The 26,634-nt window shown below is 26.9% G+C and overlaps 5 protein-coding genes across 5 annotated transcripts; all 5 read left to right on the top strand.

Annotated features, from left to right (window-relative positions):
- The first annotated feature begins 1,996 nt into the window (after positions 1-1,996).
- Positions 1,997-2,498, top strand: LOC108752775. Its single transcript, XM_018493859.1, has 3 exons — positions 1,997-2,079; positions 2,243-2,375; positions 2,448-2,498. The coding sequence occupies exons 1-3, from the start codon at positions 2,015-2,017 to the stop codon at positions 2,496-2,498; spliced, it is 249 nt and encodes an 82-aa protein (XP_018349361.1). The 5' UTR covers positions 1,997-2,014.
- An 11,930-nt stretch (positions 2,499-14,428) lies between these two features.
- LOC108752709 lies at positions 14,429-16,846 on the top strand. The gene is made up of 4 exons (XM_018493741.1): positions 14,429-14,589; positions 16,028-16,144; positions 16,213-16,303; positions 16,826-16,846. The coding sequence occupies exons 1-4, from the start codon at positions 14,435-14,437 to the stop codon at positions 16,844-16,846; spliced, it is 384 nt and encodes a 127-aa protein (XP_018349243.1). The 5' UTR covers positions 14,429-14,434.
- Positions 16,847-17,393: 547 nt separating this feature from the next.
- LOC108752708 lies at positions 17,394-17,895 on the top strand. Its single transcript, XM_018493740.1, has 3 exons — positions 17,394-17,458; positions 17,634-17,766; positions 17,839-17,895. The coding sequence occupies exons 1-3, from the start codon at positions 17,394-17,396 to the stop codon at positions 17,893-17,895; spliced, it is 255 nt and encodes an 84-aa protein (XP_018349242.1).
- A 5,679-nt stretch (positions 17,896-23,574) lies between these two features.
- On the top strand, positions 23,575-24,104 carry LOC108752773 (the record flags this gene model as incomplete). Its single annotated transcript, XM_018493856.1, has 3 exons — positions 23,575-23,735; positions 23,816-23,935; positions 23,993-24,104. Coding segments are annotated over exons 1-3 (387 nt in total), but the record flags the coding sequence as incomplete, so codon positions are not given.
- Positions 24,105-25,105: 1,001 nt separating this feature from the next.
- LOC108752774 lies at positions 25,106-25,634 on the top strand. Its single transcript, XM_018493857.1, has 3 exons — positions 25,106-25,203; positions 25,379-25,511; positions 25,584-25,634. The coding sequence occupies exons 1-3, from the start codon at positions 25,139-25,141 to the stop codon at positions 25,632-25,634; spliced, it is 249 nt and encodes an 82-aa protein (XP_018349359.1). The 5' UTR covers positions 25,106-25,138.
- Positions 25,635-26,634: the final 1,000 nt, after the last annotated feature.

Genomic DNA, 26,634 nt, shown 5'->3' with positions numbered 1-26,634 from the left:
GATAATATAAAGATCTAATTTCATAATTTAAATTTTACTTACAATTAGCTTAAAAATATTATTCACATTATCCTTACTGATATCATTTAATAAACATGTTACATAATACATTGAAGTGATGAACAATGTGCATTTACTGTAAAATTTGCAATATAAAAATGATGACTGCGCTCAAGGTGCTGTAGAGTTTTGTCACCGCTTTTATTTTCATCGTTACGATGCTGCGAATAATTGCGTTACACAATAGTTTGTGCTGCAATTCGCTAATAGAGAAAACTTCCAATTTCTTTGGTCTACGTACGAAGAAGAGGAGACTTCGCTCTTCCTGTATCTCCATCAACAAATAAATATAACATAAAACTCTATTTTTCAAACTCTATTTTTCATTGAAAACTTAATGTGATTATATTTCCGAAACCCAACTTCTGCTTATAAAGCAAATCGATGCCTACAATTGCACAGTGCAACACTGTTAGTACACATTTAGTATCACAACTTACTTCTTTAATATATACAGTGTCAAAAAAACTATGTTCTATTTATGAAATTTTTTTGTTAATAACTTTTTAATGAAGAACGAGCAAAGGCTAAAATCTTTTGATTGTTCTGATTGTTACTTAGTAGAACATCTTTGACAGCATGTGTCAAAGATAAGGTAATCGATGCGGAGTTCACACAAGAATTAAACAAGAGCTTTTTACTAAAATTTATCTTTATATAGTGCATTAAAAGAAGTTAATGTAGAAGTGTTTTAGCAAAAAAATTTAGCAAAAAAATTATTAATAGTCAATATAAATGGCTATAAAAAAAAACACATTTACAGCTATCGCATTGAACATGCAGTAAACGTTGATATTCGAAATATTACGATAAAAAAAAAAATTTTGATGATCAAAGATATCATTTGTGCCGTAGACATTCATCGTCAAGCTATGAAGTATGTATCTGCGTTTTTTATATCGTGCGATACATTTACTAATATTTACTAAAATTTTTATTTTTAAGAATAGCGAAGCATTACATGACTACATTCGAAACAATGATATCTTGTTTCACGGGATGTGTAGTAGTTTGTTTTAGTTTTAATTTGTATCAAGTAAGTTTACGATTTTATGTAATAATATGAAGGTTGCATTAAAATTGTTATTTCTTACTAATACCGTAATTTTTATAAATATATGTATATCCAAAAGCAACAAATCAATACCACACATATGGTATAAATCTTAAAAGCTGCTAAATAATATGTATTATAAATGATGAATTCAAAACTATATACATATACTTATAAATGTTATAATAAGAAAAATAACGTAAAACATAATCAAACATATTCGATTACAAAACATAGTAACATTGAAAGTACATATTATTAATGCAAATTTGTAGAACGTTTATTGTCATTATAAAAAACATCACAAATCGATTGCCCACATCACATTTGCCGACAAAAATTATTATCTATAGCTCGATTGCCAATAACATGCATTTTTGCAGACTAATAAAAATTTCAGAAATAAAGTCACATTTGCCTACATATATTTTTATCTGTAGCTCGAATGCTTACATGTATTATTGCCTATAGCTTAATTGCTTATATATACTATACTCTGCTTTACAAATTATTTTTTTACATAATTTAATATTAATTTTATATTTGTTCGCAAAAGTGCTTGTATGCAATCGAGCTATAGATAATAATTCATTCATGTAGGCATTAATATATGTGGACAAACGTAGCATCATTTTGAAATTTTTACTTGTGCGCAAAAGTATATATAAGCAATCGAACAGTAAAAACATCTTAGTAGGATTGAGTTGTATGTTATAGATTGATATAATAGTTAAATCATAGATACATATGTAGAAGATTGATATTTACTATGTAAAATTTGTTTCTTAGCTTTTCCAGATTGACATCATCAGACATCATCAGATATCATCTGAAAACAATAAAACAAATGCTAGCGAATTTATATTATCATTTGCGTTTGCGTCTGTATGCATCTTATACATGTTTATAGCCAACTATATGGGACAGAATATAATCGACCACAATAATCACGTATTTATTACTGCGTAAGAGAAACATTTTTGTGTGATTGTTGCTTCTTGCATTTGTTACAACAATAAAAACAGAAATTGATCTGCTGCATTTAAATTAGAACATATGTCAATATTAATTAATTAAGAACTACAACCATAAGCAAGCGATTTGATGTCTGTATATCCAATTCTGTAGGTACAACGTTCAGTGGTATAAAACCCCATTATATGTACAGAGAATGATACTGTTTTTACTGCAAAGAAAAGCCAAGGAATTTTCATTAAATATCGGTGGGATATTTGATGCATCCATAGAGGGTTTTGCCACGGTAATAGTTTGTGGGATATTTCAATTTCTATTTACATATAGTTACAATAAAAAAGTATGTTTATAATTGCAGCTAATAAAGGCCTCTGTATCTTATTTTACAGTCATGCATTCTACACGATGACAAAATAAATATTTATTAATTTATTATTGTCTTAATAAAAATATAGTTAAAGAAAAAGGATGATGATAATGCATTTCGAAAATAATAGATTCATTTTTTCAAGATAGATATTTCTCTGTGTTATAAAAAAAGATTAAAGTTATTTAAATTAAAATAGTGTGACTGTTTTCATACTGCATATATGCACATCGTGAAATTTTTGAGTCGCTTCGCATGGAAATCATACACCCATAAACCACTTCCTCTCCTATATTCAGTTTTTTATACTGTTTGTTATTCGTACACACTTTACAACACAAAGCGAAATTCATTTCGTAATAATTGCCAATGTTTTATAATATAGCGTACACATAAAGTAATATAGCTATTCATTTTACAGAAAAATCTGAAATAGAAATTATTTCATACATGCGGTATACATAAAACAATTTTAGATACTAAGAATTTAAATAACAAATATTTTTTACTCTTTTTTGGTATTTGGAATTTGTGGAATGTTCATTGTTATAATAGCTCAAATTTGGTCATTTATAGTTGATTTAATATGAACGTCTCAATCACATTATTTACTTATTATGACAGAGTACCTTGTTAATCAAGAAAAGTATTTCTATTGGATGTTGTTACATATGTACACAGTATTATATTTTGGGTTGATTATAATGTTGGGAATAGATACATTGCTCATTACATATATTGAGTATATTTGTGGATTATTAAAAATTGCTAGGTATGAACGTAGATATAGGAGCATAATAATATTTTAACTGTCATATAAAATTAATAAATAATAAATAAAAAAAACACATGTGCAGCTATCGCATTAAGTACGGAGTAAACAATAATATTATAATAAAAAATAAAATTTTGATGACCAAAGGCATAATTTGTGCCGTAGTTCATCGTCAAGATTTGAAGTATGTATTTGTGTTTTTTACATCGTGCAATACATTTACTAATATTCACTAATTTTTTTATTTTTAAGAATGACGAGGCATTTCACGATTGCATTTAAAATAATGATGTCTTGTTTCATGGAATGTGTAGTAGTTTGTTTTAGTTTTAATTTGTATCAAGTAAGTTTTATGTAATAATATATTAAAATTGCATTAAAATTATTATTTATTATTAATACTGTAATTTTTATAAATACGTTTATATCTGAAAGCAACAAATCAATACTATATATAAATTTTAAACACTAAATAATATATAAATAATGAATATAAAACTATATTCGGTAAAAATACCGATTAGAGAACCCAGCTCCAGTGACCTTGACCTTGACGTATGTTGTCAAGGTCATGACTCTGACTGACCTCCAACAGATTTTAGCTGTCGCTTATTATTATTTGTTAAAAAATTATTAACAGTCAATGTTAGTACTTATTTCTCTGTTTTACATGAAGAGTCAGATAATTTTAGATAGGGAAAAAAGTAGAGGTGGAATTCAAGGAATATAACTTTCTACGCGAAGCAATTTTCACCTTACCTCCTCTCCTGACAAGGTGTAAAAAGTCGGACGCACTTTAGCAAGGGAGCAAGTGAACTGAAAGCCACTTTGCGTGCAAAGTCGAATGCTTCTTGGCAGGGGAAAAATGAAATTCCTTTCGCATGGAAAGTCATTACGTAAGCAAGAAAAAGTATAGAATAATTTTTAATATTGTATGTAGTGGAAATAAGATAAAACGATTAAACAAAATAATATTGTTTCGTTTTCAAAAGAATATATAAAATTGCATATTATAAATTATATATTTTTTCTTAATTGCAATTAAGATTTGTAACAAATAAATATTTTTATAACGAATACATCGGAAGAAATTTAATATTATGTATATATACAAATTGTATTGTGCACCATTAAAAAATTGAAAAATCATTTTTTCATAAAATTTTATTATTTTCTACTAGATTTTATTTTGATATTTGTGTAATGATGGAATAACCTGTTTAATAGTTATTAAGATTTCCGCAATAATATTATAGTAATTCTCATAATCAGTGTACAAAGCAATTAATTTTATGTCAATGCATGAGGACACGAGTATTCATATATTAAGTTTTAAATAATAAAAAATTTTATATTGTATAGATTTCAATTTGAGCTTCAAAAATTTTATCCCGTGAGCAAGAAACAGTTTTGCACAGATTTTATTTTATTTTCACTTTTACATTTTTAACGAAAATACAATACTTATACGCGAATATACAAGTGTATAACTATCATTACATACGTTTTTTTAAATTTAATATATTATATTATTATTTTTGATCACACACATGTGAAATTGTGTAAACATTATTTACTTGCAGTTGACACCATTAATAATGTTAAAATGTACTTTGAACTTTCTTACCAAGATGCTGGCTAGCGTATTTTTCTGTACAATATTCACAGTAAAGTACTATGTATTTCATCTTAAAATTGAAGGTGTAAGTTGATGGTTTACAAAATATTCCTAAAATGAGATAATCTGTCATATTGCAAAAAGTATTTTTTATGTGAACAAAGACTATATTGACATAAATAACAGATTAAAAATTATATGATGGATCCTTTATATTATATATTTAATAATTTAAAAGACGAAAATGAAATTAATATTATAAAAAAATATCATTGTATTGCGAAACGTTATGCAGTTGTGTTTATGGGTAAGACAATATTTATTGATTTCCGCCGATAAATATTGAATTAGGGGAAAAGTCCTTTTACAAGTTGGGAAAAAAACTTTTAGCAACCCATATATTCTATTTTTTTTGAACTGACAATTATACTACTGACCTTTTTCTTTTTCTTTTTACTTAATCCGCGAATAACTGATAAACAAAAAATCGTAGAAACATTTTTAAAAAACGATTTTGTAGAGAAAGCTTCAAGCTTTCATGATAAATAGTCGAAAATTTGCGCAAATTTTTTTGGGCACGCTGTAGACTTAAAAGTAAAAATGAAATTTTTTATTTTTTTTTAGCTCGTAGTTTTTAATATGTAAAAATTACAAAACTCACATAAATTCAAAAAATATAGTAATAACTCGAAAGTAAAGATTTCAAGCTTTAAAACCCTTTTTTTAAATTGAAATTTTAATCATTTTTAACGAAGATATTGATGAGGAAAGGTCCTTTGACAAGCTTGTAAAAAGACTTTTTCCCTAATATATTCAATTTATATGAGCAATCAAGTGGAGAAAAAGAAATCGATTTTAGTATATTATAATGTTTTCATATAAGTATATTTATATAATTTCGTATTACAAATCAAACTAATCAAGACTCCTTATAAATCAAAGAACTGGGAAGGATACGAGCTGGATAGGATAATTTTTATTCAAAGTTTATTTATATTAATTTGTGTTCTCTCTGAAGAGGGCTCAAAAGTGAGCTGAAATATGTAAGCGCATTTTAGTGAATAAAAAAGTTTCACACTTCATAGATATATTATTTGCGCGACGTCTTCTGCGCTTGACTCCTACTACCCGTATATCCTTTTCAGTTCTTTATATAATTTATTACATAAATCTATTAAAAAAAACACCAATTATCATAAATATGCATTTGCGATAAATAGGAAATATGTTTATAAATCGAATAAAGTAAAAAAAATGGCCATTAATTTTTAAATTTTAATACTATTCTGTGTTAAAAAAGTACACTATAGTACAATGTATAATATACATAAAATTATTGTATAACGTTAGGAATTTATGACGCTTTTATGCATTTTAGCAATTACTGTTTGTGTAGTGCCGGCTTCTATTGTAGCTCATTTTTTATACATAACTGATAGTAATGTATCGATAAATGCGTCTGAACCACAACGTTTCATTATGGTGGTATATTTTATTAATAAGAAAAAATATTTCTATTTGATTTTGTTGCATGTGTACACAATATTTTGTATCATATCAATTATAATTGTAGGAACAGGTACAATACTCATTACGTATTTTCAATATACCTGTGGAATATTTAGAATTGCTAGGTAAGAACAGACATGCAAATAAACATTTTTTACAACAGTTTAATAATTCATGTTATTATATAAAACTTATATCTATATAAATTTACAAAAGTTTTTATAAAAGTTCGGTTTACTGAAAAATTGTCATTTAAAAAGTTACATAATTACAATGCAAACATTTATACAGTTATCGTATTGAGCATGCAATAATTATCGAAATTCATCGGCAAAATATTGCGTTAAAAAATAATAGTTTGATGACCGAGGGCTTAATTTGTGCCATAAATATTCATCGCCAAGCTATAAAGTTTGTATTTACATCAATAATATTCGTACAATACATTTAATTAATGATATTTCTTTTTTTTAAGATTATCGAACAACTTTCTGTTCATGTTCGGGAAAATGTCATTTTTATTAACTGCCTGTTGTGTTGTTTGCATAAGCCTCAATTTGTTTCAAGTAAGTTTCCAATTTCGTGTATAATAATGAGAGTGGCATCAAAATTATATAATACGCGTTTTTGTAATAATTCCATACATATTACACAAATGACAAGAATCAAAGTTATAAATCTCCACAATAAAAGATAATAAATCACAAATGGCGAATGTAGAACTATATATGTCTATAGATGCTTTAACAAGAATAATAACAAATAAGAATTAAACAAACAGATAATCTCTCACAAAACTTAATATGTTGCAGGTACATACTATGTCCACGCTGTACCGTTTCTAAGCGAATCGAGTTGAAATTAAGAATGTTCTGGTTATACAATCCCATACAAAACTTACTTAAATTTGAAATTGATGAAATTCTATACTTTTATAAGTTAAAATATGTGTCGTATCGTATATAGAACCTAAATAATGTGATATTTGGCATTATAAATGAATATGTATATATTTGTATTCTGTCTGTAAAAATTTTTGGACGTGAATTTTCCTTGAAATTAACTGTAAGAAATGAAAGACGTGCCGCATATTACTAACATTTAATGTATATCGGACATCACGTGATACTTAAAAATCAAAAAGATATGTAAACTAATTTTCGTACTATTGATACTTTTGAGTTGTCACGTTTTGAGCAGTCGAAATATGGTTATGTAGTCCATTCGGAATTTTGCTTTATTATTAACATCTTGATAACAGGTTAGTAAATCAATATAAATTTTCTTTTTAGAAACGTTGCAGTATTTTATTTACTCACACAGAAATATTGGCAATGTTGCTTCTTTATAATTTTATTGATATAAGTGAAAATATGCTGCTGCTCGGTGGAGATAAATCATTGAAATCGCTGAAAATCACTAAAATCTATATCAATTAACCCATAATATATACTTGTATTTCAGTATAAATTATACTAACATGGGTCAACTGAATATAGATTTCAGCGATTTTCAGCAATTTTAGCGATTTTATCGATTTATTTTCATCAGAAGTATTTTATAAAAACTTATGCAAAAATAAATTAGATAAGTCATGAACTAGAGAATCAACTTCAGGACTTACATAGGTCTTCAAATAATAAATAGAACCAATTTATTAAATTTTCGAGTTATTTTCAGTGTTAGAACGTTAACACCAGTACATCCTTAAATCATCAGCGATATAAAGGTTGAAGCGCGTCGCTGAGATAATGAACAACACTTCAAACGGATATTATCCATAGATTTTGTGGTTGAACCATCATTACGTGCTTCAAATGTGCTCTGACCACTTCTCTTAGATCGGCCACACACGTTTAAGTAAACTTGTCAAATCTGCTTGTACAAGGCACTTGTGCGAATTTATTTGAATGTGTGTGCCAGGAAACTGCACATTTATTTTAGCTTGCACAAATGACTTGAACAAATATAAAAATTCATTCGATATGCTTACACAAATGACTTACACAAGTAAATCGGAGCATACGAGTATATGACACGCTTAAAATCTAATCAGAATGTCTGTTCGCATATTGCTTACTCATTTGAACTCAACACATTCGTTTTATCTTTCTTTAACATCTGAATGTATATTTATGTAATTTTAAATGTAAAAATTTTTAAGAATTTTAAGTAACGCGAACAGACCTTAATTATAGCTTAATTCGCTTTTAGTCATAATAACAATCACTTAACTCGATTCGCTCGGAAACGACATGGCGCGGCGTAGACATAACGATACAATTTATGCAATTTTTAATGAGTCGAAACTATGTCGAAATTTTAATAAGCATTATTAATAAAAATCTACATAATTTTATAAAACAACAATCATAACTTTATATAAAAGTTGCATGTATTTATACTTGGGTTTAAAACGTAAACACGAGCTTTATAACAATTTGCATTGTTTTTGTATTTATCATCTTAATTTTACAAATAAAGAAAATTTGTGGAATGATAGTAAAACATTAAAATAGTAAATAGTATTAGTTAAAAAAACTGATCATTTTCATAAAATCTTTTTTTCAGCTTTTTCAGGTAGCATTATCTAAAAGTAATTTCTTCGAACTTATAAGTCCGTTGATATGTGTGTCACTAATCACTTTCTATGTATTTATTGCCAATACTATAGGGCAGAATGTAATTGATCATAACATTCACATATTCGACACTGCGTAAGAAAAACATTTTTATAAGAAAAACTGTATGAAAACGTTTTTTCAATTTTTGTTGAAGCAACAATGTATATATACGTAGAAACATTAATTTTATATTAAATAATATATTTAATGTGTATTTTATAATAAATCAATAACATATAATTTGAAAATAATTAATAAAATATTCCTATTTAAAAATAGCGATTTATAATATATATTTCATTTCAAAGGTACAATGTTCAATGGTACAGAACCTCATTACATATACAAAGAATGATACTATTTCTATTGCAAAGAAGATTAAAGAAATTTACTTTAAATATCGGTGGAGTATTTGATGCATCTTTGGAAGGTTTCGCCATGGTAATATTTTATACAATATCTCAGAACATGTATAATATTTTATCAGTTTACACATAGATACAATACCAGAATGTTTATATACTTGCAGCTAGTAAAAGCTTCAGTATCTTATTTTACTGTCATGTATTCTGTGCAATGACAAAATAAATATTAATTTAATACTGTCATAGTAAAGATGTAGATAATGAAGGAATGATGTTTTCACATTTAAAAAAGGGATAAATTTATTTTGTAAATACATAATATACCTATATAGATCTATATTAAGATACAAATTTTTTAAAATAAAAAAAAACACATTTTCTTAAAACACATTTTTGGTGCAAGTATTTGTTTGTTCTATTTAAGTAAAATCATTTAATTTTATGTAAATACATATGTTATTTTACATATATTGTTACGTACTTTCACATATTTTACAATATATAACGCACGCGCACGCACACGCACACACACAAAAGTACTAAGATTTGCTTTTATTAAATATAGGCATTCTCTTATTTAATTAGATTTATTCTTATTGGCCAATTTATATTATACTGTTTATTTAAAGCTAATTTAATTTAAAGAAATCATTTTTCTGTACAAATCAATGTGCAGTTTTTTTTTTTTACAAAAGTAGAATATTTTAAAGTAAGAAAAGATTTTTCCTGCAAATATGTAAAATAATTACTCTTTAATTGATTTGAATTTAATTCTTTATAATTCAGCAATTTTTTTTAATGTACACAGATATTCTTCTGTTAAGAATAAAAAATCAAGATACTAGTAGTTCAAGTTTCTACAAGATACTGAAATTAATATAAGCATAATTGTTAAAATATATTATAGCGAATTTTCATATACTTTATATTATCGGTAAATAAAATCTTTTGCGTGCTGAATTTATTATTGCGACGTATATAAATTATTACACTTAATTAATTATATTTATATCAATGTAAATAATTTTGAACATAAGTTCAAAAATTTCATTACTAATAGAAAATTAAAAAATTAAGCAATAAAAAGGAAAGAATATTAATTACAATGAATAATTTAATTATAGACAATAAACTTACAAATCAGTATTCGACACTTGCTTGCTGAAAATATTAATTTCGTCCAACGCAATCTTAAAATGTAATAACGTTATGTATTAATATTAGGTGTACAAAAAAGTTCTGAGCTTTTTTTTGTAAAATTCAATCTTTATTTAAAAACAAACGAAAAAATATGCTTGCTGCGTAACGCCAAGCTGTTCTGCAAGCTCCTTTTCAGTTTGCGCAGAGTTTATATCCAGCAGTGCTTGCAATTCGTCCGTTTCAATCTTTTCAGGGCGTCCAGCACGCGATTCATCTTTAAGACTGAAATCTCCTTGGCGAAACTTTTGATACCACCTTTTGCATGTTGCATGACTTACAGCGTTCTCTCCATATGCAGCACAAATCATTTCAGTGGCTTCAGCAGCATTTTTCTTCAGATGAAACGCGAAGTGGATGGAAAATCGAATATGCTCTTTTGTAATTGCCATCGTGAACACTACTGATTTTTGAGGTTATGTGCATCAAACGCCAAACCGTATCGCATTTCAGGAGGTTAAATGTTACTGTTTTAAAACCCCAAAAGGGCGGGAAGATATATAAAATTTAAATTGTTATTTCGGTTGTATCAAATCTAAAGCTCAGAACTTTTTTGTACACCTAATACTAATATTTTCAAATTATGAACTTCATCAGATAAATTAGGATCGAAAAAAAACTAAAGAAAAAAGAATATTCTTTCGAAGCGTATCGAACGAGTGCGTAAATTAGAATGAAGTCCTGGCGCTGAGAGAGAGAAAATGCGCCTGCGTGACCAGTAACTTATTTTCATGAGAAACTAACATCCGTCGAATTACCGGTAGTATCAAATCAATAAGATAAATATTCGTCATTTACTCAGAAAGTTATTTAGCGCCGTTAGATCTTATACAGCAAACTTTTACACAACTAATCATAATAAAATTATGAAATTTAAAAATTAGACTAAAAGACATGAAAATGTGAAATTTTCAGTCAAATAGTGAAAAAATGGGATTAGTATACTATCAATGATGTTTTCAGTCTTCACAGTAATATACACTACTTTACCGCTCGAAGAGAAAATGATATATCCAGAAACTCATGATAATCTCAATAAAATTCTATTACTTGCTGTTGGTTTATGGCCTTATCAACAATCCAAATTTACTCAACTTCAATTTATTTTCTTTTGTACTATTTTGTCAGCAGGTATTATATTTCAGGTAAAAAACAATATAAAATTATTATATAATATAAATTATTGACGATCTTTCATGTCAATTTATATCAATCCATATTATGCGCGCAACTTAATTTTTGTATCAAATGAGAAACCAAAGCACTCGATGTCTGCCTAGCTGCCCCTCCCCCCCTCTACTTCCAAATCTTAATGAAAAATTTATGGAATAATGCGCTATTCATATCCACAAACAAAAATTTTTGCGCTCATTCCGTTTAGCTAAAAAAAAATTTTTTTGTGGAGGGCTGAGTAGGCAGTCAGTCAGCCCCTCCACCCGTTAAAAACAATCTAGTCGAAGTCTATTTTTAATTTATGCGCTATGAATTCCAAATGAATATAGCTATTCATTCCAAAATTTTAAACGATTTAGGAGTGAATATGATTGTTCATTTTAAGAAGGAAGTGCCTTAAGAGTTGCAGCGCAAAAATCGAAAGTGCTTGGAAATAATAGCGCATAAATCCTGTATATTTAATTTTTTAAATTGTTTTTAACGGGGGAGGCTAACTAACTGCCTACTTAGCTCCCACAAAAAATTTTTTTTTAGCTAAACGGAATGAGCGCAAAGATTTTTGTTTGCAAATATAAACAATGCATAAATAGCGCATTATTCCATAAATTTTTCGTTAAGATTTGATTAAGTGGGGAGGTCAGCTAGGCAGACGTAAGCACTCACTATAGAGATGTAAATTGTTGGTTAACAATTGTATGTATTGATTTGTAACCATTAATACATGTCATTTTTAGAAATAATACAATATATCGTATTTTTTTAAATTATATTTATATATGAAAACTAACTTTTTGCAGTTGACACCATTAATAATATTAAAATGTACTTTTAACCTTGTAATAAAGGTGCTGTCTTCCGTATCTTTCTTCATATTGTGCATGATAAAATATAACACATTCCATCTTAACATTGAAATTGTAAGTTCATAACTTATTGAGTATCCGTTAAATAGAAGTAAATTGTCCATTAAAAAATTTTTATTGCATCAAGTGTTTTTAATATTTACAAAGATAGTAAATATAGAAAATTAATAACATAAAATAGGTAAAGAATTTATTCATAGAGCTTCGATATATATTCAATGAGTTAAAGGATAAAAACGAAATTGCAATTATATATAAATCTGGTTACACTGCTAAACGTTACACGATTATACTTATGGGTAAGATAATATTTATTAATTTTTTGTAATAATATTTTTAGTTGGTAAATATGCAGAAGTAATGCTTTCTCAATTATCGTGTTTTTTTTTCAATAATTAATAAAACTAGTTATAACAAGATAGGTATATCATATTTTAAGAGAAGGTTTGTGATTTCTGTGGGAAAAATTCTATTTCACAAACAAATAAGTAAATAATAGTTTCGTTTTTTATTAAAATGTTGATGTAAAGTTTCTTTGTCTTTCACATTATCTATATTAGCTATAAAATCGCAGTAAAACGTTTGCAAAAATGAAAAATGTATACACTTGACTTCTCCTTCTGTTAAGGGGCATTCGACTTTCCACGCAAAGCAAGATCTACCTGAGTGAAAAGTCACGTCACTGGCAGAGTAAGGGGTGGAACTCGTTTCGCGTGGAAAGTCATCATAGAACTTATAGTATTGTAATAGAAGGAAAATACGTCGAGCTGTGAGCAAGATCTAAAGGACAGAAATATCTTTCGATCCTCTTTTATTTTCTTTTAGCACATGCGCAGAAAGAAGAAAAGTTACTGAGCAGAACAGAAATATTTTTCTATCCTCTTCTATTCTCTTTTGGCACATGTGCAGAAAGAAGAAAAGTTACTGAGTAGGACAGAAATACATCTTCTGTCTCTCAGATCTTATTCATATTTTCCGCTCATTGGTTGGATAGGTTATTCTCCATCCATTACTACACTGAAAGAAAAGATTGGTTGCTGTAGTAAATTAGATGGTTAAATATGACATAGCATTTTTAATTGATTGCAACGGTCAAAATTGATTGCTGCAGTCAATTAAAAATGTTATGCGATAACCATCTAATTTGCTGCAGCAACCAATCTTTTCTTTCAGTGTATAAGTTCTATAAAAATCGTGCGCCTAAACAGGAGGAAAGGGGGGAATAAGGTGAACCTCATTTGCGTAGAATCACTAGAAGAATCTTTATATTTATAAACATTGAAGTGTATAGTCGTTCAAAGATTTTTGTTCATTAAATTTGAAATAGAGATTTTTTTCTCATAAAAATCACAAATTAAAACGCCCTCTTAAAACATTGTATATACTTTAATTGTATTTTTTTGTAACTAGCTTTATGCATAAATGAAAAAAAAATCGTGGTTTTTAGTGAAGCATCATTTTTGAACACTTAGCCTTTCATCCGACCATTTACATATAATTTATTATATAAATCTGTTGAAGCATGTTTTTAATAAATTAAATAAAATTTAAAACAGTTAGCAATTTTACAATAAAATCTTATTCTATTAAAAAATGTTTCATAATACACCATACACGTAAAATAACACAGTTATCATTTTTGCTGTAAAATTCAAGATAAGAATTATTTTGTAATGCATACGTACAGCATACATAAAACAATTTTAAATACTGAATATTTAAATAACAAATTCTTTTTACTTCTTTTTAGTATTAGAGATTTGTGCAATGTTCAGTCTTGTAATAGCTCAAATTTGGTCGTTTGTAGCTGATGTTAATACAATGAATACATCTCAATCACATAATTTATTCATTATGACAGAGTATCTTGTTGATCAAGAAAAGTATTTCTATTGGATTCTGTTATATATGTACACAGTGTTATGTATTGGATCGATTATAATGTTGGGGATAGGTACAATGTTCATTACATATATTGAGCATATTTGTGGAATATTTAAAATTGCTAGGTATGAATGGACCAAAGAGCATAATAATTTTAACTGTTATATATAATTTAGGTAAAACTCTTGTTTAGGATATTTCGAACCAATAATATATGTTGTCAAAATCATAATCTGAAACACCATCATTCAAAAGATTTTCATTGTGAAGTTGTTTAACAAAAAGTTATTAATAAAAAGTTGATAATATAAAGACATCTAACTCCATTATTTGAATTTTATTTACAATTAGTATAAATATCACATTATTCATATTATCCTTGATTTAATAAATATGATACATTGTAGTGGTAAACAATGTGAATTTGCTGTAAAATTACAACATAAAAATGATGCCTGCGCTCAAGCTGCTGTATAATTTGTCACCACTTTCATTTTCATCATTACGATCCTGCGAATAAAATCCTGCAATTTTGAAGAAAGCGACTGAATACAAAAAAACAATGGCAGCGTTCAACAAACGTTTATTTTGCAACTGTTAGAAGTTTACTTCAAGCTGATTGGATTATACTTTTAGATCTAGAAGAATGATCCTATCTCAAAAGTTATTCGTAGAATATTGTTGCTACTTTCATTTTTGTTGCCACATTCATTTATGCTTTTGTGCTCAGTTTTGCAACCATTTTATGATTGTCTGCTGAGATTGAACCATTCCTCTTGATCTAAAAGCATAACCCAATCAGCGCAAAGAAAACTTCCAACGGTTGCAAAATAAACGTTCTGCTGCTGCCGATATATATCACATATTTGTTTTATATTTAAATCTTTCGAGCACTTAAACATGAGAAATGGAGAGCAAGCAGCAATACGCGCGAAAATGCGATATCAACCGGTTTGTTTCGGGCAGAACCGGTACGCAAATCTTCTCGCGGGTAAATTCCATGATATGGAAATCTTCTCGCAGCTAAGTTCCTATGTCTCATTTCCTATGTACGGAGAAAAGGAGATTTTGCTCTTCCTCTTTCTGCTACGCCTCCATCAATAAATAAATATAACATAATTTCAAACGTATTTTTCATTAAAAACTAAAATTTAGTGTGGTTATATTTTTTTCGAAATCCAATCTCTGCTTACAGAGCGAAACGATGTCTACAATTATACGGTTCCATACGCACTGTTAGTACACATTCATTCACAAACTTACTTCTTAAATACTGATGGTGTCAAAAAACTATAATATGTTCTATTTATGAAACTTTTTTGTTAATAACGTTTTAATGAAGAATGAGTGAAGGCTAAAACCTTTTGACTGTTTTGATTGTTAATTAGCAGAATATCTTTGACAACATGTGTTAAGGTTAAGGTAACTGGTGGAGTTTCACTAAACAAAAATTTTATTAAAATGTATCTTTATACAGTGCATTAAATTAAAAGAAGTTAGTGAAAATGTTTTAGCAAACAAATTATATTACTCAATAAATTGTTATTAAAAAAACATTTGCAGCTATCGTATTAAGCATGCATTAAATATTGATATTCCACATAATACTATGATAAAAAAGAAAATTTTGATGATCGAAGGTATAATTTGTGGTGTAGACATTCATCGTCATGCTATGAAGTATGTATTTGTGTTGTTCACATCGTACGATATATTTACTAATATATAATAATATCTTTGTTTTTAAGATTGTCGAGGCATTTCATGACCACATTCGAAATAATGATGTCTTGTATTACGGGATGTGTAGCAGTTTGTTTTATTCTTAATATGTTTCAAGTAAGTTTATGGTTTCATGTAATAATACATAAAAGTTGCATCGTTATGTTATTATTGTATGTATTAATAATAAGAGCAACAAATCAATACCACATATAAAATCTAAACAAAAGTCACTAAATAATATGTAAATGATGAATACAAAATTATATACATATATTTGTAGAATGCCATAAGAAGAAAAATAATGTAAAACATAACTAAATATATTCAATTATAAAACATAGTAACATTATAGGTACACATCATTAATGCAAATTTGTAGAATGTTATTTGTCAAACATAATAAAGAAAATTAATTGTCAATCTATAGCATTGTTTGCCTATATCATATTTGCCGACAGTTCGTTTATGTACAAAAATTATTGCCTACAGCTTGATTGTCTACACATGCACTTTTGTGTATAAGTACAAATGTCAGAAACAAAATCACATTTGCCATATGTATTATTGTCTATAGTTTATACTTACATGTATTCTCGTTTATACTTACATGTATACTTACATGTGTCTCTGTTTCAGAAATTCTGTTTTAAAACATAAATTTTCTGTTTTAAGATATAGAAACTCTGTTTTAAAACAAATTCTTTACTTTAAAACATAAATTCTCTGCTTTAAAAATACACATTATTTTTTTACGTAATTTAATTTTAATTTTGTATATATATTTGTGCGTAAAAATAGGCAATCGATCTGTAGACAGTCATACATATAGACAATTTCGTCTCTTCTTTATTTGTGCGCAAAAGTGCTTGCACGCAATCGAGCTGTATCGGTAATAATCCATGTAGATAATAATACATGTAGGCAATAATATAACAACATGTAGGCAAATGTAACTTCGTTCCTGAAATTTTTACTTGTGCGCAAAAGTACATATAAGCAATCAAGATGTAAAAAAATCTTAATTGTAGGAATTAAAACTTGTCCGTTATAGATTGATAGTTATACAGATACATATGGAAAGATTGATATTTACTATGTAAAATTTGTTTCTTAGCTTTTCCAGATAGCATCATCTAAAAACAATAAAAACAATGTCATCGAATTTTTATTATCATTTTTACTTGTGTCCACAAGCATCTTATACATGTTTATAGGCCACTATCTCGGACAGAAGATAATTGATCACAATAATTATGTATTTGTTACTGCGTAAGAAAAATATTTATGTATAGGAGTATCTGCGGTTGTTGCTTTTGATATTTGTTACAACAACAGATATAGAAATTAATCTACGGCATTTAAATCAGAATATGTCAAAATTAGTTAATTAAGAAATCCAATCTGAAGTATAAGTAATCTACTATTTCTATATTCAATTCTGTAGGTACAACATTCAGTGGTATAAAACCCCGTTACAGATACAAAGAATGATATTATTTCTACTGCAAAGAAGAGCCAAGAAATTTGCATTAAATCTCGGTGGGGTATTTGATGCATCCATAGAGGGTTTTGCCACGGTAATAGTTTGTGAAATATTTTAGTATCCATTTACATACTGTTACAATAAAGAAATATGTTTATAATTGCAGTTAATAAAGACCTCCGTATCTTATTTTACAGTCATAAATTCTACACACACACAATGACAAAATATTTATTAATATATTATTATCATAATAAAAATATAGTTAATGAAAAAAAGATGATAGTTACGTTTAGAAAAAAATAGATTTATCTCTTAACATAGAGTACAAACAGATATTTCCCTGTTACAGAAGAAGATTAAAAATTCTTTGAATTAAAATACTCTCTGATACTGTTTTCATACTACATACATGTACACTAATGGACAGAAAGGTAGCGACACTTTTTTTCGATGACTTTTGGAATACGCAAAAATTTTCAAAGTGCGATTCATCTATCGATGCGTGTGACGAGCGGTTATGACAGCTGTCAAAGTCATACAGAATCGAAGTATACATGAAATTAAAAGAAACGTATCTTGTGCGTTGCGAAAAAATACTAATTGGATATCGCAAGATTAGCGTAAGTTTAAAAGAGTAAATCAATTAGATAAATTTGTTTTGTAAACGCATCGATAGATGATAAATGATCATATTCTGAAAATTTTTGCGTATACCAAAAGTCATTGAAAAGAAAATGTCGCTATCTTTCTGTCCATGAGTGTACATTGTAGAACTTTGCTTCATGGTCAAACTTCAAAGCCCATATGGTATCGCACCTTCTTTGTTTGCAATGTACATGCGTGCCGAATAGTCATGTGCGCGACATCATGTGTATGTACTGCATGATGTGCAGTGCGCAATATAATGATGTAAGCAATGCGCTATGTGCATTAAAATTGTATGAATAATGCGTTATATGCAATACAATTATCTATATAAAATAAACGTGTGCAAATAAAACTATGGGCAATTCTTTTGTAGGCAATGAGATCTCCCTTCTTCTGTACTAACCAGTCCGAATACAAACAGCGCATGTGTAAATATTATATTTTATATTATATAATATTTAAATAAAATATTTTGCAGAATTTATTACTATATAATGCAATAAATTTTTTTTTAATTAATATATTTTACTTTAACATTTATAAATATTTATGTTCAAAATTCCATTAATGAATAACATATGTTAAAAAATTAAATAAAAGAAATAAAAAGGAAAAAATATTATTAATATTTGATATATATGTACTCCTGCACAATTATCTTCTAAAATTTTTACTATACATTTAAATATTTAAAAACGTTTCGTCTTTTTTTTAATGTTTACAAATAATTCTTAAATTTTGGACTTAGTAAAAAATTAGAAAAAAATTTGCTTAAGTAGATCATAGTAAGGTCTAGTTACCTTAATATACATAAATTGTAATAATCTTACACTACCTATATTAAGCTGTATAAACAGTAATAAGATAAATTAATTAGACAAAATGTATTATTCCAAAAGAAAATATAAAATTACACATTATAAATTATATATTTTTCCTTAATTGCAATTGAAAATTTGTCATAAATAAATATATAGATTATAAACGTAAATCTATGTATTATCTATGTGTTATCGTTATGTATTAATGTAGACAGTGTATATATAGACAGTGCTGTATAATAATATTTTAACATAATTGAAATATTTTATTGAAAGAAATAAAAGAACAACGGTGTAAAGACTCTTTATATATAACAAAATAAACAAAGTAAACGGCGAAATAAGAGTCAACGCATAACACATTTAATTAAAGATATTAGTCAAAAATACATAAAGTAAAAAACGAAGCAGAACGGCGTATATCAATGTATAAAACTATTCGGAGAGAAGATAACATTACAAGTTTCGGCTGCCGGATTGAGCCCTCCTCAGATGTTAAATAATAAATAAAGTAAGTACAATACTTAGAAATTAATAGATTTATTTTTTGAACATAGAGTACGGATAGATATTTTCCTGTGTAATAGAATAAGATTAAAGTTATTTAAATTAAAATAGCTTGTTTTTATACTGCATTCATATACTATGAATAATTTCGCACATTGTATAATTTCGCTTTGCAGCCAAAGAAAGCCTTGAAAGCCCATATGGTATCAAACAATTATGGACTTTCTTTGTTTGCAATGTACATGCGTGTCGAATAGCATGTGCGCGAAACAGTCATGTGTATCACACAGTCGTATGTGCAATGTGCTGTGTGCAATATAAGCAATATGCATTACAGTTGTATGATCAATGCATTATGGGCAGCCATCTATATAATATAATCATGTACAAACAAAACTGTTGGCAACCATTTCATAAGCAAACGGGATCTCCCTTCTTTTATACTAACTATAGTACAAATAAAAACCAAATAAAAACAGCGTATGTTTATATTTTTTATATTTAAATTTGATATTATGATTACAGAATTTAATAGTTATATAATGCAATAAATATATTTTTTTATTGATATATTTCATTTCAACATTTATATATATAAATATTTATGTTCAAACATTTCATTGATAACAACATACGTTAAAAAATTGTAAAAAAGAAAAAAATTGTTAATATTAAATATATATCCCACTGAGAAATGGTAATGGAATCGACTTCGATTTCATTGACATTTCTCACTGGGATGTACTCAATACAACTTACACATACAAAAGTTTATTTTAAAATCTTCACTATACATTCAAATATTCAAAAATATTTCATGTTTTTTTGTGTTCATAAATATTTCTCAAATTTTAAACTCAGTAAAAAATTAGGAAAACTTGCTTAAGTAGATTATATTGAAATCTGGTTATATTTAAATATAAATTGTAATAATTTCACACATTGTCTGTATTAAGCTGTATAAACTGTAAGAAGATAAAGCGATTGATAAACAAAATGTATTGTTTCTTTTTCAAAAGAAAATATAAAATTACACATTACAAATTACATATCTTTCCTTAACAGCAATTAAAAGTTTGTAACAAAGAAATGTACAGATTATAAACGTGTATCTATGTATTGTATTACTGTGATGTATCAGTGTAAACAATGTAGACAGGAAGTGCTATATATCAACATTTTAACATAACTGAAATATTTTATTTAAAAAAATATTTTTTCTGTACAAATCAATGTGCAGTAAAATTTTTTAAAAAGTTGACTTTAAGGTATAAAGATATTTTTCCTCTGCAAAATAATTCTTTAAATTTCATTTCATTCAAATTTCATTCTTTATAACTCAGTAACTTTTTTTAAAAATTACAGATATTTTTCTGTAAAAAAAAAAAAGAATCAAAATATTGGTACTTCGAATTTCTACAGTAAAGTACCAAAATCAATATATGTATAACTGTTAAAACATATTACAGCGTAAATATACTTTACATTATCGGAAATAAAATTTTTTGCGTGCTAAATTTATTATTAACGTATAAGAAATTTTATTACACTTAATTAATTATTTTTATATCAACATGTATAAACATTGTACATAAATTCAAAAATTTCATTAATAGTAGAAAACTAAAAAATAAATAAATATATAAGAAAGATTATTATACATCAACAGTTCAAATTATACTATAGACAAAAAAACTTACAAATCAGCATTCGACTTGATTGTTAGAAATATTAATTTCATCAAACATAATTTTAAAATGTAATAATGTTATATATTAATGCTATCATTTTCAATTTATGAACATTATCAGAGAGATCAGAATATTGAAAAAAATTAAAGAAAAGCGATATTCTCTCGGAGTGTATCGGGCAAATGCGTAGACTAGAATGAAGTTCTGGCGTGGAGAGAAAGAAAATGCGCCTGCGTGGCAGATAACTTATTTTCATGAGAAAATATCATCCGTCGAATTACTAGTAGTATCAAATCAATAACATAAACATTCGTAATTTGCTCAGAAAGTTAAATTCACCGCCGTTAGATCTATACAGCAATCATTTACACAACTAATCATTATAAATTATGAAATTTACTATAATTAATAAAATTGTACCAGAAAACATGAGAATGTGAAATATTTTGTCAAATAGTAAAAAAATGGGATAAGTATACTTTCAACGATGTTTAGACTTCACAGTAATACTTTGACGCTCGACGAGAAAATGGTACATCCAGAAATTGAGTATAATAATCTCAATAAGATTCTATTGCTTGCTGTAGGTTTATGGCCTTATCAACAATCCAAATTTACTCAATTTCAATTTATTTTCTTCTGTGCTATTTTGTCCGCAAGTATTGTTTTTGAGGTAAAAAAAACCTTACATTATTACATAATATAAATTACTGCATGACAATATTTCATTACAATTATTTATATCAATCTATATTATGCAATTTAATTTTTATATATTAAATGAGAAACTACAAAGTACTCACTATAGAGATGCAAATTGTTGATTCACAATTATATAAGCATTTCTTTGTATGTGACTGTTAATATATGCCGTTTTAAGAAATAATATATCGCATTTTTTAAAATCATATTTATATATGAAATTTTGTAAAACTAACTTTTTGCAGTTGACACCATTAATAATATTAAAATGTACTTTAGACCTTGTAATAAAGGTGCTGTCTTCCGCATCTATCTTTATATTGTGCATGATAAAATATAGCTCATTCCATCTTAACATTGAAATTGTAAGTTCGTAACTTACCGAGTATTCGTTAATTAGAATTAATTTGTCTATCAAAAAATTGTAATTGCACAAAGTGTTTTTGTGATATATACAAAAACAGTATAGAAAATTAATAATATAATAGGTAAAAAATTTATTCATGGAGCTTCGATATATACTCAATGAGTTAAAGGATAAAAACGAAATTGCAATTATATACAAATATAGTTGCACTGCTAAACGTTATACGGTTACTCTTACAGGTAAGATAATATTTATTAATTTTGTGTAATATTTTGCAATATTTGGACTTGAAGGTTTAATTTGGGTAATAAATCTTTCTATTTGTGTAAAAACCTTTTTCTTTAAAATATATTGTTCTACTTTTTACTCGAAGTGACTAGACCGCACCTCTCCCTCTGTCAAGGAAGCGTGAAAATTCGTGCAACCCTTGTAGGTTGGAAATAGAAAAGGTGTCGTTTCGCATGGAAAGTCGTGCGCCCGTAGACGCGGGGAGAGGCAACAAATGGCTTTTGTTTGCATAACATCATACTAAGCTATATTCGGAAACATCACCCGAGTGTCATTTAACTTTGTTGTTCACCCAATGTTAAGCAGGGATAAAATGATACATGAAGCACCCAGATGATGTTTCCAAACGCAACCCAAGAAGGATCTTTATATTTATAAACATTAAAGAATGTAGTCGTTAACAAATTTTTGTTCATTCCATTTAAAATATAATTTTTTTCCACAATAAGCACAATTTTTTTTTTAAATATTATATATACGTTTTTTAATAATTAGTTTTGTTCATAACATTGCCAATGTATTTAATATGCATATATAGTATACAAATCAAATAAAAAATAAAATTATCAATTTTATAATAAAATCTTATTCTATTAAAAAATGTTTTATAGTACAGTGTATAATACGTAATACATACATAAAATGATATAGCTATCAATTTGACAGTAAAATCGAAGATAAAAATTAATTCATAATATTATACATGCATACAGTACCTATATGTAAAACAATTTTAGATACTAAGAATTTAAATAAATTCTTTTTATTTCTTTTTAGGTTTTGGAATTTGTGGAATGTTCAGTCTTATAATAGTTCAAATTTGGTCATTTATAGCTGATGTTAATGCAATGAACACATCTCATTCACATCATTTACTCATTATGTCAGAGTACCTTGTCGATCCAGAAAAGTACTTATATTGGATTCTGTTATATATGTACACAGTATTAGGTATTACATCGATTATAATATTGGGAATAGGTACAATGCTCATTACATATATTGAGCATATTTGTGGAATATTTAAAATTGCTAGGTATGAATGTACATAGAAGCATAATAATTTTAACTGTTATATAAAATTAATAATTAATTAACAAAAAAACACATATGCAGCTATCGCATTAAGCATGCAGTGAACATCGATGTTCCACAAAATATTACGAATATAAAAAATAAAACTTTAATGATCGAAGATATAATTTGTGCCGTAGACATTCATCGTCAAGCTATGAAGTATGTATCTGTGTTTTTTTCATCGTGCGATACATTTATTAATATTTTGTTTTTAAGAATGACGAAGCATTTCATGACCACATTCGAAATAATGATGGCTTGTATCACAGGATGTTTAGTAGTTTGTTTTAGTTTTAATTTGTTTCAAGTAAGTTTACGATTTCATGTAATAATATATGAAGATTACATTGAAATTGTTATTTATTATTAATACTGTAATTTTATAAATATATGTATATAAAAGCAACAAATCAATATCAGATATAAATCTTAAACAGAAGCCGCTAAATAATATATATTAATATTATAATGATGAATGTATAACTATATACATATATTTGTAAATATCATAAGAAGAAAAATAACGTAAAACATAATTGATTATAAAACATAGTAACATTGTAGGTACACATCATTAATGCAAATATGTAAAACGTTTATTGTCAAACATAATAAAGAATCACAAATCAATTGCATACAGCAGCATTTACCAACAGTTTGCGAACAAAAATTGTTGTCTACAATTCGATTGTTTATATTCCACATGCACTTTTGTGCACAAGTAAAAATTTTAGAGATAAAGTCACATTTGCCTACATGTATTACTGCCTACAGCTCGATTGCCCACATGTACTACTCTCTGCTTTAAAAACACAAATTCTGTTTTAAATCAAATTCTTTTCTTTAAAATACAAATTACTTATTTATGTATTGTAATTTAAACTTAATTTTATGTATATATTTTATGTATATATTTTTGAACAAAAGTGCTTATAGCCAATCGATTTGTAAATAATAATACAAATGTAAGTGAATTTCACTTCGTTTCTAAAATTTTTATTTGTCCCCAAAAGTGCTTATAGCCAATCAAGCTCTAGGTAATAATTTATGTAGACAATAATACCTGTAGGTAAATGTGACCTCGTTTCTGAAATTTTTACTTGTGCAAAAGTGCATATAAGCAGTTAAGAGCAAAAAAATCTTAGTTGTACGAATAAATAAAACTTGTTATATAACTATCAATCTATAATTTGCACGTTATAGATTGATAGTTAAGACATATGTAGATACATATGTAGAAGATTGATATTTACTATGTAAAATTTGTGTTAGCTTTTCCAGATAGCATCATCTGAAAACAATAAAAATAATGTCAACGAATTTTTATTACCATCTCTTTTTGCGTCTTCAAGCATCTTATACATGTTTATAGCTCATTATGTCGGACAGAATATAATCGACTACAATAATCACGTATTTGTTACTGCGTAAGAGAAATATTCTTATTTAGCAATATGTGCAATTGTTGCTTTTTCCATTTGTTAAAACAGTACAAACAGAAATTGATCTGCGACATTTAAATTAGAAAATATGCCAAAATTAATTGATTAAGAATTCCAATTTTAAATAAGCAATCTTCTATCTCTATATTCAATTCTGTAGGTACAACGTTCAGTGGTATAAAACCCCATTACATATACAAAGAATGATACTATTTCTACTGCAAAGAAGAACCAAGAAATTTTCATTAAATCTCGGTGGGATATTTGATGCATCCATAGAGGGTTTTGCCACGGTAATAGTTTGAGGGATATTTCAATTTCCATTTACATATAGTTACAATAAAAAAGTATGTTTATAATTGCAGCTAATAAAGGCCTCTGTATCTTATTTTACAGTCATGCATTCTACACAATGACAAAATAAATATTTATTAATTTATTATTGTTAATAAAAATATTTATTATTGTGTTAATAAAAATATAGTTAATAAAAAATGATGATAATTACAGTTATAAAATAATAGATTTATTTTTTTACTATAGAGTACATATCAAGGTTACCACAGAAAATGAATTTTAAAATTGCTTAAGGTCATAATATAGAATCTGGTTTAACCTTAATATAAATTGTGACAATTTTACACTGCATAAACTGTAATAATATAAAGTGACTGATGCAGACAAAGTATATTTTTTTCGTTTTCAAAAGAAAATATAATATTGCATATTATAAATTATACACTTTCCCTTAATTGCAATTAAGAATTTGTAATAAACAAATATACAGATTATAAACGGGTTAATATACATCTATGTATTGTATTATCGTTACATATCAGCGTAGATAGTATAGACAGAGGTCTCGGAAGTCTAAAGGCTTAAGACTCTCTCATGGAATACAAGAGACCCGAATTCGACTTCCGGCTAAAGTAATATTTTTCGCAATAAATTTATTTACAGTTTTTCAGTACATTAAGATCTTTCTAATAGAATGCCGGATTAGGCATCCAATTATTAAATTGCTTTCAGTTTAACTTGTGATGATATTACTATAGTAGTTCAATTGCGTTTATAAGTCCAAAAAATCAATTCGGCGCGCAATTTGAATGATTACATATTTAGTATATAAATTTACATAGAAATTATTTAAAAATAGATATCTAAGAAACAGCTTCAACCATTATAAGCATAAAAACGAAATATTTTAAAGTAAGAAAATATTTTTCCTTCAAATATGCAAAATAATTACTCCTTTGATTTAAATTTAATTTTAACTCAGTAATTTCTTTAACATATACAGAAATTTTTCTACTAAGACAAGAAAGATCAAGATATTGGTAGTCAAATTTCTACAAAGTACTGAAATTAATATAAGCATAATTGTTAAAATATATTGTAACAAATGTTTTCATATAC

This window comes from Trachymyrmex septentrionalis, unplaced genomic scaffold (assembly GCF_001594115.1).
Source record: "Trachymyrmex septentrionalis isolate Tsep2-gDNA-1 unplaced genomic scaffold, Tsep1.0 scaffold62, whole genome shotgun sequence".
NCBI lineage: Eukaryota > Metazoa > Arthropoda > Insecta > Hymenoptera > Formicidae > Trachymyrmex > Trachymyrmex septentrionalis.
This window is presented reverse-complemented; position numbering and strand designations above follow the sequence as displayed.